The sequence below is a fragment of the Gymnogyps californianus genome, chromosome 21 (assembly GCF_018139145.2).
Source record: "Gymnogyps californianus isolate 813 chromosome 21, ASM1813914v2, whole genome shotgun sequence".
Classification (NCBI taxonomy): domain Eukaryota; kingdom Metazoa; phylum Chordata; class Aves; order Accipitriformes; family Cathartidae; genus Gymnogyps; species Gymnogyps californianus.
In genome coordinates this window covers 7,459,393-7,472,734 of record NC_059491.1, presented here as the reverse complement: position 1 = coordinate 7,472,734, position 13,342 = coordinate 7,459,393, and the positions used below count along the sequence as shown (strand labels likewise).

General features: G+C 53.6%; 3 protein-coding genes across 3 annotated transcripts; 2 read left to right on the top strand and 1 right to left on the bottom strand.

Moving 5' to 3' along the window:
• The first annotated feature begins 128 nt into the window (after positions 1 to 128).
• On the top strand, positions 129 to 2,574 carry MRTO4 (MRT4 homolog, ribosome maturation factor). The gene is made up of 8 exons (XM_050909413.1): positions 129 to 156; positions 246 to 304; positions 374 to 477; positions 585 to 666; positions 914 to 981; positions 1,227 to 1,378; positions 1,864 to 1,940; positions 2,252 to 2,574. Exons 1-8 carry the CDS (start codon positions 129 to 131, stop codon positions 2,396 to 2,398), a joined length of 717 nt encoding a protein of 238 aa, XP_050765370.1. The 3' UTR covers positions 2,399 to 2,574.
• A 255-nt stretch (positions 2,575 to 2,829) lies between these two features.
• On the bottom strand, positions 2,830 to 6,581 carry AKR7A2 (aldo-keto reductase family 7 member A2). Its single transcript, XM_050909418.1, has 7 exons — positions 6,374 to 6,581; positions 5,834 to 6,021; positions 5,197 to 5,301; positions 4,602 to 4,725; positions 4,401 to 4,500; positions 3,934 to 4,063; positions 2,830 to 3,353 (listed from the first exon to the last, which is right to left on the bottom strand). The coding sequence occupies exons 1-7, from the start codon at positions 6,579 to 6,581 to the stop codon at positions 3,192 to 3,194; spliced, it is 1,017 nt and encodes a 338-aa protein (XP_050765375.1). The 3' UTR covers positions 2,830 to 3,191.
• Positions 6,582 to 6,805: 224 nt separating this feature from the next.
• SLC66A1 (solute carrier family 66 member 1) lies at positions 6,806 to 12,257 on the top strand. The gene is made up of 8 exons (XM_050909425.1): positions 6,806 to 7,111; positions 7,379 to 7,616; positions 8,321 to 8,450; positions 8,665 to 8,752; positions 9,882 to 10,036; positions 10,276 to 10,368; positions 10,765 to 10,950; positions 11,284 to 12,257. The coding sequence occupies exons 2-8, from the start codon at positions 7,447 to 7,449 to the stop codon at positions 11,380 to 11,382; spliced, it is 921 nt and encodes a 306-aa protein (XP_050765382.1). The 5' UTR covers positions 6,806 to 7,111; positions 7,379 to 7,446; the 3' UTR covers positions 11,383 to 12,257.
• Positions 12,258 to 13,342: the final 1,085 nt, after the last annotated feature.

The window sequence follows — 13,342 nt, the reverse complement described above, 5'->3', positions numbered from 1 at the left end:
CCGCCGCCTGTGCGGAAAACACCGCGTGAGCACCGCCGGGTGGGCGCAGGCATCGCGATGGGCAGCCCGCGGGCGTTCCCAGCAGCCCGCGCGGCGCCGAGGGGGCCTCGAAGCACGGCGCCGCCGCCATGCCGAAGTCGAAGCGGGACCGCAAGGGTGAGCGCCCTGAGCCCCGTCCCCCCCCCTCTCCGCTTCTCCATCCCCGTCCCCGCCATAACGCGCCCTCTCTGCTCCGCTCCCCGCAGTCTCCCTGACGCGGACGCCCAGGAAGGGGTTGGAGGCCAAGCAGGCCCTCATCGCTGAGGTGAGTCCCGCCCGGTCCCGGTGCCCCGCTCCCCGGTCCTCCTTTCCCGGCTTAACCGCTGCCTTGCAGCTGCGGCGATGCGTGGACACCTACAAGTACATCTTCGTCTTTTCCGTTGCCAACATGAGGAACAACAAGCTGAAGGACGTCCGGAACGCCTGGAAGCACAGCAGGTGAGCCGGGGCGGCGGGGGGGGCGATGCTGCCCAGGGGGCGAGCGCGGCCTGGGAGCTGACAGCCGACGCCTCCTCCTCCTCCTCTTCTTCCTCCCGCCGCCCCAGGATCTTCTTCGGGAAGAACAAAGTGATGATGGTGGCGCTGGGACGCGAGCCGAGCAGCGAGTATAAGGAGAATCTGCACAAGGTAGGGGCTTTTTTTCTGTGCGTCTTAAAGCTTCGCCTCGTTTACGGTGGCTGCGTCCTGGAATAAACGTCAAGGGCCAACAGAGCTTCCTCGGGTCGCTTTTCTGCGGGTGTTTTAATTGAATCCATCCGTATCGCGACACAAAAGCTCTGTTGTTAGCTGAGCTTTTGTAGCCGTACAGGACTGAACCCCAGCAGGTAAGTCCCTGGGTGCTGCCCAAGTCCCACGGCCGGCCTCTTTCTTTCAGGTCAGCAAACACCTGAGAGGTGAAGTTGGTCTGCTCTTCACTAACCGCACCAAAGATGAGGTGGACGAGTAAGTACGCGTCTGTCACAGCCACGGTTTTGAAATGTTGAGCAGCCTTTATTCCACTTAACTACTTCACTTGCTGATGCTTCTCTTAAAGCGGTGACGATCTCATGAGGCTTTTCCGCTCGTCTTCCTCTGCCATCCCTGCAACAGCGGGGAAGAAGTTACGGCAGACTATGCCGTAATCCCCGTCTGAGCCCGAGGGATGTTCTTTCCGCAGCTAAAGCTCTCGTTACCCGTCTCTGTCTCAGGTGGTTCTCCAAATTCAAGGAGGTGGACTTTGCCCGCGCAGGGAACAAGGCGACGTACGCGGTGAGCCTGGACACGGGGCCCTTGGAGCAGTTCCCCCACTCCATGGAGCCTCAGTTACGGCAGCTGGGATTGCCAACGGCGTTAAAGAAAGGTACGTGAAGCAGCCGAAAAGGTAAGCTTCATTTTTCGTTCTGCGCAGATAAAATCTTTTAAGGAGAATGTTAAATAATCGAGTCGAGTTTAGTTTTGGAGAAAATCCGATGGACAACTTTCTCCTCGTTTGGCTGGTGCTAGAACTCAGGATGTTCTTCTTGCGCTGTTCTTCCCAAACTGATACCAAAGGACGAGTGAAACCACCAGCTTTCTACCAGATACCGTCCTTTTTCAGTGGAAACAACTAGGCCCAGCCTAACCCGGCGCGTTGGCATCCCGTTCAGAAAACAGATGCGGGGGTTTTTGGGTTTTTTTTTTTTAGAATTTATCTCACCCAGCTTCTTGGGGTGTGCTAGTATTTGCTGCGTGGAAAGGTGTAAGCTACAAAGGGTGGTGTTTGAGAGAGTCTTAGCTCTGCACCCCACATTTCGGTGGGCTTATCCAGTACTGGTGAGCCTATTTCAAGAGCTTTTGTTCCTGCAGGAGTGGTGACGTTACTTTCAGATTACGAAGTCTGCAAAGAAGGGGACGTTCTCACCCCCGAACAGGCCCGCGTCCTGGTGAGTAACGTTTGGAGCGCAGCGTCTGCGCGAGCCCCTGTTTCCCCCGATGCAAAATAATTAACTGTTCGGTTTAATTCCGCTGGAGGGTGCGAGTTCTCGGACGAAGGTGAGCAGTACTTCTGGGTATCAGTTAGTGGGGTGCAGCGAACATCCTTACGTGTTCCTAATGTGAGCGCTAAAACTCAGCAGCAATTATTTTGGCTCCTGTTTTGCTGCAGTTCCCATCTGGAAGCGATATTTACCGTGTTTTTGCTAGGCTGGCCACAGAGACGATAAAGCAGGAATGACAGATTTGTGTCCTTTCCTAGAAACTCTTTGGCTACGAGATGGCGGAGTTTAAAGTCACCATCAAATTTCTGTGGAATTCTGAGACGGGAGACTTCCAGAAGCTTGTGGGAGACTCAGCAGAGGAGGAGGAAGAGGAGGAGGAGGATGATGAGAGCAATGAGGACTAGCAGCAGTCCTTATGCTTGGACACCACACAGTTCTACTCTATTTTAGAGACAAAAAGAGAAGGAGGTTTCCCTTCCCTGTTTGCACCAGGAGGACAAGGACGATCAGCTCAAATATGCTCTTCGTAAAAGATGACCTAATTATGCTTTTTTAATATAAATCTATGTATAAAACTTCAGATGGTTGTCGCTGCTGCCTCTTACTGTTTGACTGCCCCAGGATCCGAGGAAATGCCACCTCAAACATGAAAGCCCGGCAGAAAGCATGTAAATGTAATGCAACTTAGACGTAGCACACCTGACACTGGGGAGGATGCTGAGGGTTTGTTCTTATCTCCTGATAAAAGCTTCAGAAGAAGCTATTTAGCTCAAAGTCACCGAGCGCTGATAAGGAGATGCCAGCCAGGTTATAGGTACAGTTAAGAGAGAGGGTCTGCGTTAGAAAAAGGTTTTATTCTTGTACCTAATTATTTAAGATATCTTATTACAGCAAAACTGGGGCCTTCACCCAGTTATGTGTCCATTTTCCCCGATCAACTGCATCTTTAAATCATAGTGCGTGTTGCGTGGAGCTGCAGGTCCACGAGGGGAGAAAGACTAAGGCATGGCCCAACACGACAACCGCTGACAGCACCAGTGGGTCCTACAAAGCTTCATTAGTAGAGGAAAAAAATCTCGACCTATTTGCGCGTCGATCGAAGGGGCAGGGTGGGTAAGTACCTCTCCCGTGCTCCGAGAGACTTGTGCTCGATTATCCGCCCCCGCGACACCCGCTTGCTTCTCCCTACCCTAGTCTCTAGCGGAAATAGTTGGGGCAGTTGTGCGCGGTCAGGTTCCAGGCTTTGTCGAACGCCTCCACGACAGGCGGGAGCAGGGGACCCTCTTCACTGTAGTCAAGGTTCTGCTCTAGCTGCTCCAAGTTGGACATCCCAATGATCACTGCGTCTCCAAGAGAACCCTGGAAAGCGGTAAGAGGAATTGCTGATCCCAAAAGAAAGCCAGTTCACCTCCCAAGCCGCTGCAGGCCAAACTTTAAACGTTTCTTCCCAGTAAAGAACATCTAGTAACTCCTGGAGGTTTAGACAAGCCTGTTCACAAAGCCAGAACATCTCCCAATCATGCCAACTCCTCAAAACCTGCCAAATCCTACTTTACGAGGGGCTACGGCAACATTTTGGGGAGATGGGGAATATAACCATTAACTTCCTAGGCCGATGAAGAGCAAAGTCATCTCCTTGCAGGGAAGCTGTCTGGGTGGGAAGCCAAGACCCCAGTAACTGGCATTTAGAATCTTCCACTTCTTCCAATCCTATGAACACAGGATACCACGGGGAAATGCAGAGCTGACTCACTCCTACAGCCTGGCAGGCGGAGCCCATACGGCAATATTCACTTTGGAACGCCGCAAGCCCAGGGGGATATGCAGATATAAATATAACTGTTCGTATGCAGACGTTCCCCTGTTTGTGTGCCGCACCAGCTGCCCAGTTCTGGTGGTGCTGCGCAGGCTGCCGGCTCCAGCCGCGTCGAGCTCTTACCTGCAGTTTGGAGTGATTGTACAACCAACGCAAAGCAGCGGAGGTCAGGCTCGGTGCACTGGAGCCGTAAGCATCTTTCAGAGCTCTTTCTACTAAGGCAATTCCTTCAAAATTGTGTTTTTTCCAGTACCTGCAAGAAAAGAAATCACCCTTAGTGCCCTTGGGACCTCCAGTGAATCATGCATCTATATCCCAATCAAGTACGAAAGGCTTTCAGAAAGCCTCACACAGCTCTTCGTAGCCTCTGAGGACTTCTGCAATCCCCCACTGCAAGTCGGGAGGAAGCTGAGCCTAAAATCCACCCTGCAAAGCTCAGTCACGAGCCGCAGCCCCAATCACATGTGCAGACATAATCACTGCACAAGCTCTGGTCAATTCTGCTTCCTCTCAGCCAATTATTAGTGTGGTTTTTTTAATGTAGCCATTCCTGCCGCATCTCCCTGCTCGTCTATCAGCTCAAAACGTACCTGTCCCTGTAGGCTTGAGCCCAGTCATTCCCAAAAAACCTTCCAGTGGGCTGGTGTGTGTCTTTATCCTCATACTTGTACTTGCCCGTCAGCAGCCCTCCTGCAAAGGGTCAGCAGCACGTTTAGGGATGGGCTGGCTCTTCCACAGCCCCCATTTCGCATGTTTTTTGTCTCAAAGTCTCGCCCTGTCCCTCCCCGTACCTGCCAGTGGATTGTAGGCGTAGAACCGCAGTCCGTAGTATCTCAGGCACGGGAACAGCTCCGTTTCCACCTGGCGAGTGGTCGCGTTGTACATACCCTGCACAAAGATGAGGGAGACAAAGAACTTTAAATGGCAGCTCGTGACAGTGGTCGTGAGCACCTGGAACAAGCTTTTTCCCCACCCTTCCCTGACAATACTCTTGTCTTATCCAGAAGAGTAGTTTCAGGTCACGCAAGGTTATTACCTGCTTAGGAACAGATTTTCTAAAGGATTGCAAATAACGCAGAAACTTTTAAGTTCCACATCAAGGGAGTCACTGACTCAAGCAACAAACGCGTACTCAGCTTTTTCTGAAAAGTGACCTCACTCAGCTTTCTAATCATGCGTGTCCTGAAAGGACTTCCCAGAAAACTCCCAGCTTCCTTTTCTGTGTTTTTTACCTGGCACACTGAGGGCTGGTCCAAGATTTGGGGCTCCCAGACCCTTCCCCACAGTGTATGCTGTTCTGATCTGAACCCTCGTATTCTTTTGGTTTGATTCACCTCAGCTTCCACAAGAAGATTTACCGGACCACGGCAAGCCCCTATCCCTCACCTGGTACACAGTTGGCATCACCCAGTTGTTGTATTTGCAGATGGTGCAGATTTCTGCGACCTCCCATGCTGCGTAGTTTGATAGACCAAGTTCTTTAAACTTTCCCTGCAGAGGAATAAAAGGGCATTCAGTTCCAGATTTTAAAAGTGCATTTGTACCTAGACAGTGCAAGATGCACACGGTGAAAAGGACAGTCACCAAATTTTAGTCCAGAGTTCTCTGCTCATCCCTGTCCACCTTTTCTAGATAGACTATGAATTAAAAGGCCTGACAAAAATATTTCCCATTTTCTGTTCACTTTGAATTCACAACTTCTAATTTAAACAGCACTATTAGATTAATGCAATTCAGGAGTTCTTCTTCACCCATTACCAGCGCTGATCTTAACCTAGCCAGTTAACACAGCCAAAAGCAAAGTTCAGATGTTCTAACGTTTCCAAGAGCTTCTGAGAACAAAGTGCACCACGTGAACATGCAACGGAGCGTCAATTGTTTGGCTTTGCCCTGGTCATCTGTGTTCCCTTGTCCTACTGTTGCACAAACCCGGGGCTGTAGAAAGGCACAACAAGCAGCCCTGGTTTAAAAAAGTGGTGGGAGGGAATCAAGAGATGGTCCAGGCTTGGACTTCCCACTTTACTTCTTTGTGCAGCTCATTGCAGGCACGCAGCGTCTCCTCCACCGGCGTCCCATGGTCAGGAGCATGGAGGTAGAAGAGCTCCACACTCGTCCTCTTCAGCCTCTCCAGAGACGTGTCCAGCTGCGATCGCACGCTCTCGGGCTTCAGCGTCTTCCCGTCCCAGGGGTTGGCCTTGGTGGCGACTTCCACTGGCGGAGAGAAAGAAAGAATGAGCAGGGACGTTTCCACCTTCAGGAAGAGAATGGGGATAAGGGGCGTAACGCAAGCGTTGCTCGAGGTGTTTCAGGGAAGGCCCCTCTCCTCGGGAACCACCTCAGCCTAGCAGGGGAGGCTCTTCTCCTCAAGGACTGCAGGTCTGCCCTAGACAGGGAGGCCCTTCTCCTCAAGGCCCGGGGGTAAGCACTGGCAGGGGAGTCCCTTCCCCTCAGGGACGGTATCAGCCTGGCAGGGAAAACCCTTCTCCTCAGGTAAGACCCCTCTTCTCTGAGACCGCCGCCCCGCGCTCCCCCCAGGCCCCACTCCCACCGGCCCCGGCCGTACCGGGCTCCGTGCCGCCAGCCAGCAGCGTGCCCAGGATGCGCTCGGACTCGCCACCCGCGTACATGTAAGCGGTGTCGAGGAGCCGGTATCCGCGCCTCAGGAAGGCTCGGAGCAGCGCGGCGCTCGCCTCCGGCCCGGCGCGCCGTCCCACCTCCATGGCGCCCAGCACCACACCGGGGCGCGCCGCTCCTCCCGCCGCCGCCGCCATCGCCGCCGCTGTCGCCACTACGCATGCGCGCCCCGGGGCGGACCGCGGGGAAAACACCCGCCCCGCCCCGCCCTCCCGGGCAAGGTCCGGGCGCGCATGCGCAGAGGAGCGGCGCCGGCTCCGTCCCCGAGCCCCTGCCTTTATTGCGGCGGGCGGGAGCGGCCGGCTCCCCAAAAACAGGCAGGTTTGAGCAAAAACCAGCGAGTTTCTGAAAAAGCAGGTTTGCCAAAACAAAAAGAACCAGCAAGCTTCTGAAAAAGCAGCAGGTTTGCAAAAACAACCAGCAGTTTCCCCCCCAAAGCAGCAGATTTGCAAAAAAAAAAAAAATCCCGGCAACTTCCCGAAAAAGCAGCTGATTGGGAAGAAAAGCGGCAAGTTTCCGAAGAAAACAGCAGATTTGCGAAGGAAGCCCAGCAAGTTTCTGAAGAAGCAGTGGAGTTGCCAAAAAACCCCAAACCCAAGTTTCTGAAAAAGCAGTGGGTTTCCAAAGAAAAATAAAGCAAATTTCCAAACCGCCGTCGGCAAGCGAGGTAAGTCCCTGTTCTGCAAGGGTGCGCCGGTTGGGTTTTATTTCTTCTTTGAAGCCAAATCCTGCCAGGCCGACGGCCTTCCCGGTTGGGTCATCCCACCGGATGCAAAATTAAGGCCAGTAAAGGTATATTAGCCAGTAATGAGTTTTTTTGCAACACAAGCCAGCTTCAAGCCGCAGCCGGAGGAGCCGTGAGCCTGTTCCTAATATTGATACATTTTTCTGCTGCCTTATTTAATTTTCTCCCACGTTGTTGCATTTTCCCCAGCGTTATCCCAACAGTTTTGCTGCTGGACGCTGATAAACGTTCCTCCTTCGAGCTGAGCACCGGAGGCCATGGATGCACGGCGCTGGAGGGGTCTCCTGCCCGGGAATCTTTCCGACTGTCCCAACGGCTCCCGCTGGGTGATGGACGTGTTCAACGAATGTGCTCAGGACGGCCGGGACATCGCCAGCATCGTCCTGGGTCTGGTTTCCATCTTCTGCTTTGCGGCTGCGTCTTTTCCGTAAGTATTGCTCCCAAAACCCGGCCGAGCCCTTCCCTTGGTACAACGCTCCTCTCTAAAAATCACATTTCAGGCGCAAGCTGCCTGAATTATTAAATCTACCCGGCAAAAGCAATCTGGGCTCGGAAAATTTGGGTTTAACAGGAGGAGAGGGAGCAGGCGGTACAGCCCCAAAGCCTTGTTTGTTATTATATTGTTATTATTACGCTTGGCAGCTGTAATAACCCACGTAAGCCAACTGCAATGCAGTCGTCGCAGGTCATACACGCGGAAGAAATGTTTCCAGGAGCCCTGGGCTTCTTGGAAGTGCTGGGACAACCGTGGCAGAGGGGGACGTAGGGGGGGTCACGCTCGGTCTCGGTGTATGATCAGATTATTTCGTAACCAGAGAGGCGGTTTCAGCAACCGGTGCTTCTCCTCCCTGCTTTCTGCCCCCGCACGAGGGACGGATCACGAGGGCTTGAGCCCAGCGGGTCGCTGCGAGCACCCAGCGGGTCGCAGGACTTCTCACGTTTGCAGGGGAGCACGTAGCTTTGCTAGAGGAAATCTCTGCTTTTCCTCCGCAGCCCCTGAGTGCTTTGGGCGGGTGGCAATTGCAAAACGATCCGGGTGGGAGCAAGAGGGAATCCCGGGGATGGTTCCCAGGTAGCGCTGAACCAGCCGGGGGTTATGGTTTGTGTCTCTGCCCGACTCTCTCTCTGCAGGCAGTTTTACCAAGCCTGCAAAACGGGCATCATGGACCGGGCTCTCTCCATCTATTTCCTGCTGGGGTGGCTGGGTGGAGACCTCCTAAACCTCATCGGTTCCTTCCTGGCCGATCAGTTGCCGCTGCAGGTACTGACCGACTCGCTGGGGCTGGGTCGGCTCTCAAACATCCCAAACTCCAGGGAGGAGGGATGGGATGGATGCTGCTTAATCCAGCACCGGGAACCAGAGAACCCAAAGAGCTCAAAGGGATGCTCCCTTCTCCCCCAGAGATGCTGGCTCATCCCAGCCATCAGCTGGAAGCCTTTCTGCAGGTAGGACCAACCCGTCCTTCTCCCCGCAGGTTTACACAGCTGTTTACTACGTGCTGGCAGACCTGGTGATGCTCTCTCTCTACTGCTACTACAAAGTGAAGAACCGGGGCGGAGGATGTGAGTTGGGGTTAGGAGGGCGGTGGGGCCGTGCCCTCCCCTTGGCACGTCTTTTGGGCTGGCTTGTCCTCGGCTGCGGAGCCAGGAGGGGAAGGAATCCCTGGGGGAGATGCGTCGGGGCAGAGGCGCTTTGCAGACGCGTTGATGCAGCTATTAGATGCCTCTTATTGCTTGCCGGTTTTTTTTCTTGGATAACCTGAGCACCTATGAAAGCCAAAGCTAGCAAATAGCTACCGGCCATGCCTGCGGCTTCTGCAGACCCCTGCAAACCGCCGTGCGCAGTGTCCGGGTTGAAAATAAACCCCCTGTGAGTTGCATTAAGTATAGAAAGAAATTACTCACCCGCAGTTACGCAGTGCCTCCGTCTTGGAGCTGGAAACCACAGCCAGAACTCTTGATTCAGGCCAGCACTTTAAGGGAAGGGGTGAAGTTTTCCGGCTGTTTCGGGGTCAATACTCCTCTTGCAAGTAATGGCAGCCTTGAAATGTTGGGGAACTTCCTTCGTGTTCAACTAGAGTAAAAAGGGAATCTGAACGGGGCTCTGCAGTCCTTGCAAGACTTAAACAGCGAGAAAAAAATCCACTTTTTAGCATTGCTGCTTTCTGTGAACTACAAACAAGCATCCCGTTGGACCCTGAAAACTATTTAACTTATTAAAGCCATTTGAATTTATTAAACCAATTGATAGATGGCCCATCAACTATACAGTTTTGTTAAGCTGGAGAGCTTGTTTAGAGAATATAACAGAAGTCTTGCTGCCGAAGCAGGGCTTGGTCTGGCAGGGATTTGAACGTGCGCTGCTGTGAGTTAAGACAGTGAAAAGCTGCTAGACGGAGGGGATGGTTTTTAAGAGCCCTAAACCCAAAGAAACTCAAATGCTCTCGGCCTGCTGAGATAGGAGCAGTTTCCTCCCTGATAACCGACAAATTGCCCGTATCGCTGCGAGATAAAACGCCTGCGGCAGCTATTGTCCGAGTTACTTGGTGCTGGCTGTGCCGCTGCAGAGATAAGAGAGAGCTTGAAGGTCTCTCTAGCCGGAGCGGGTCCTGGCACCCACCAAGGCTGCTGGGCTGCACTGGGGGCTGATGGAGGAGCCCTCCCTAACCCACCTCTGCTTGATTCCCTGCAGTCGCTGCCCTGATCAACGCAGCCTTCGTCTTCCTTTCCCTGGGGACGGTGTTGACCGTCTCCTTCCTGGGCAGAGGTGCTGCCGTGGCGCAGGACCCGGCGACGTTTAAAGGGAGGTCTCTGCTGTCCGCTCGCGTGGATGAGCTTGTGTCAAAGGTGAGCCAGTTCCTAAATCGAGGTGATGGAGGGAGAGAAGATAAAGCGTCCGGTGGGGTGGGCATGTCCTGCTGGGCCGGTGTGATCCCGCTTAATGCTCAGTGGGGCGAGGGATGGATGGGGAGATCAAAGGCTGGGTTTTGGCCCCGCCGTCGCCTCGCATGGAGCCGTGGCGTGGGTGCTGTGAGCCCATCTCTGAAAACACGGGGGCTGCTCGCGGCCCCCCCCTTGCCTTGCAGCCTTTCACCAGGAGCGAGATCATTGGCTTCACCGTCGGCTCCGTCTCCTCCGTGCTCTACCTGTGCTCCCGAGTCCCCCAGATCTACACTAACGTAAGTGCCGCGCCGTGAGCGGGGCAGGACAGCAGCCCAGTCCTGGGGACCCCCTGGGGTCCTGAGATTTCAGACTGAAGAGGGCCGGTGGGATCATCTTTCTCCACTTTGCTCACAGCTCCCAGGTCCCCGTCTCTGATCGTTTCAAATTTTCTGTATTTCTGCTCCAAAACCTGATTCATTTTTCTCCCCTCCCTTCAAAATGCCAATATTTTGAGGGTGGGGCTTTCATTTTGCCTTTATTTAACAAGCAAAAAGGGGAACTAAAAGGCTCTTGGCATTGAGTCACCACCTTTTTTCTTCTCTTTTTTGGGGGGGAGGGTGATTAATACTACTTTCTAGTGAGATTTCGGAGAGCTGCACCCCAGCTCCTTTCTCTGGCCCCTCTTCTTCCAGTACAAGAGGAAATCCACCATCGGGGTCTCCTACTCCCTCTTTGCCCTGGTGATGCTGGGGAACTCGCTCTATGGCCTCAGCATCCTCCTGAAGAACCCCGAGCCGGGGCAAGGCGAAGGCGACTACGTCCTGCACCACCTCCCCTGGCTGGTGGGCAGCCTGGGCGTCCTTTCCCTCGACGTGGTTGTATCCTTTCCCCGTCAGCGCTTCCCTCCGGGATCGCATCTCTCCGGCAAGGCTTTGCAGGGAGAGATCCCGTCTCAGGGCAGGCAGGGTTAGGCAGGAACGGGTGGGTTGATGCTACTCAGCGGTTGCTTTTGAGCTGTGCTTACTCACCCGTGTGCCGGTGAGTAATTTATGGTGTTGCAACGGCTGAATGCTTCAGACTTTTGTTTGCATTAAGCTCCTTGTCCTGTTTCCACCTCTCCTGGCACACAGAGCCTTTTTTCAGGTGGTGAGACCTCGACGTGTCACGTAGATCCACCCTTGCTTGCGTGAAGAGCCTTAACCTCTTCTCAGATCTCCTTCCAGTTCCTTGCTTATCGGAGAGGCAGACCCGGTACCCGCGAAGAGAGGGATGCTCTTCTCGGCGAGCAGGGTGACGGCTTGGAGAGCTGACGAAGGGACCTGCCCCGGAGCGAGAACAGGATGATGCAGACGAGAAAGCAGGCTTTAACGCCGGGCAAACCGGCCCCTCCATCCTGGCGGCTCTTGGGAGAAGAGGACCTGAGCCCGTGGGTGACATGTTGTGCTGCTAAGACGCTAAGGCCAGCCAGGTGGCAGAGGATGCTGCTGAGAGACCTCGTGCCTCTTCCATACCAGTGACGCTATTGGGATAAACAGGGAATTATTTGATACCTCAAAAGGTCGCTCTTTGCCGCTCCACAGCTGAGCCCGGTCACTTCTGCTTTACCTGCTGTCTCTCAAGGGTGATCTGGAGCTTCCCCGGTACTGGTAAACATGAGAAGAGCCAAAGGGGCTGCGGGAAGGGGACAGAGATGACCGACCCGCCGTGAACACGAGCAACCCTTACCTCTGTGGGCCTCACGTCTCCACCACTGAGCTCCTTCTGGAAGATACGGCAGCGGCTGGAACCAGTTCAGAAGGAAGGAGCAGCGTAACCAAAGTGTTTCGGTCCACACATACCTATTTTAATTAGCACGGCTCACCCGTCTATAAAACAAGTCCTTGCCCCACGTGCCTCCTTTGGTTTTATTTTGCCGGTTCCTCTGGCAGCTCCTGCCTCTTTCTTAATGCATCTCATAGTCCCCGTTTCTCTGACATCTCATTTTTTGCCTCACCCACATTTTAATTTCTTGGGGAAGTTACTTCATCACTTTCTGGTTAGCTGCGGAGGCAGTTACCCAGGCAGAAGGTGCTGCCTCTCTGCTGGGTCTGGTTTTTCGGTCCTGCCCTCTCTTGTTGATGAATTTATCCCCAACACTGACGAATTTATCCCCCTCTCGGGGCCCTGCACACCAGCACGGTGCCTCCTTGGCCGCAGAAGGACTGGAAGCAGCGGCGGTTTGGGAAAAGCCGCGTCCCCGGCAGGAGAGATGCTTTGGGGCGGGCAGGGGAGAACCGTGGCGTAGCCACGAGATGGCTGCCTCAGCCCGGCGCCGCGGGCTCCCTCCCAGTGCCGAGCTATTTCTGCTGGGGAGGAGGAGCAGCTCGGTCTCACTGGGCAAGCAAGAGGAAAATCAACCAAAGCTTGTAGCCCCTTCGAGAAAAACTAACGCAAGTTGTCCTTTTAAAAACAAGAACTTTCCTTTTCCTGCAGTCACTCTTAGCTCTTCTTTTTGCTCCCCTTTTCTCCCTCTCCCGATACCCAACGCTTCCCCGCTGCCCGCCCGTGCAGCACCCCGCTCCGCGCCCCTTTTGGGTTTAGGTGTATTGTCACTAATTTACAATTCCTGAGCCAGTCCCGGGACATATGTCCTTGCCAGTATTTGGAGCTGAGCCATGTGTTTTCAGAAAGAAAAAATATTTTTTCAGGCTCTTTGACCCCCCCCTCAAGAAAAGCCGGTGGCTTTTTCACTCCATTAATTCACAAGTCTCGTGGCCGATGGGGCTGCTCGCCTCCTCCCTGTCCTCGAGCCAGCAGGATTTCCTCTGCTGTCTTTCCCTAGGAGTTGCAGAAAAACAATTCACATCCAGTACTAATACAAACCATGAGCACATTCCGAGCAAGATAGAAAGCGCAGCTTCGTTAGACCTCAATACCTATTTATTACAGATAAAGACCCTGGGGCTTGGTTTTATTAAAGGAATGCTTTTTAACCTCGGCTCACATTTGCTCGCTCAGCCCTGAAGGGCCGGACAAGGCACGGTTGGTTTACCGAGAGCTGGATTTACTAAGCTGACCTACAGCAGGGGGTTAGGACGGGATTTGGCACACCTACCTTGCGGAAACAAAGGTTCGTGACACTAGATAACTGCCACGTTCCAGCTAGCCAAGAGCTTTTCTTAAAGCCAGAATAACAACCTCTAATATAAGGAGGTAAAAAAAAAATATGTATATGTTTACGTGCCAGCAGCCATCTAGGTGGTGGTGGATGGAAATTCACGTTGCAAAGAG

Coding starts and splice junctions, on each gene's coding strand:
- AKR7A2 (XM_050909418.1), bottom strand. CDS start 6,581: ATGGCGGCGGCGGCGGGAGGAGCGGCGCGCCCCGGTGTGGTGCTGGGC. Junction 5,302..5,833: donor GCAATGAGCTGCACAAAGAA/GTAAAGTGGGAA, acceptor ATTCCTCTGCAG/GGAAAGTTTAAAGAACTTGG. Junction 4,726..5,196: donor TGATGCCAACTGTGTACCAG/GTGAGGGATAGG, acceptor TGCCATTTAAAG/TTCTTTGTCTCCCTCATCTT.
- SLC66A1 (XM_050909425.1), top strand. CDS start 7,447: ATGGATGCACGGCGCTGGAGGGGTCTCCTGCCCGGGAATCTTTCCGAC. Junction 10,037..10,275: donor TGGATGAGCTTGTGTCAAAG/GTGAGCCAGTTC, acceptor CTTGCCTTGCAG/CCTTTCACCAGGAGCGAGAT. Junction 10,369..10,764: donor TCCCCCAGATCTACACTAAC/GTAAGTGCCGCG, acceptor CTCTTCTTCCAG/TACAAGAGGAAATCCACCAT.
- MRTO4 (XM_050909413.1), top strand. CDS start 129: ATGCCGAAGTCGAAGCGGGACCGCAAGG. Junction 305..373: donor AGCAGGCCCTCATCGCTGAG/GTGAGTCCCGCC, acceptor GCTGCCTTGCAG/CTGCGGCGATGCGTGGACAC. Junction 982..1,226: donor ACCAAAGATGAGGTGGACGA/GTAAGTACGCGT, acceptor TCTCTGTCTCAG/GTGGTTCTCCAAATTCAAGG.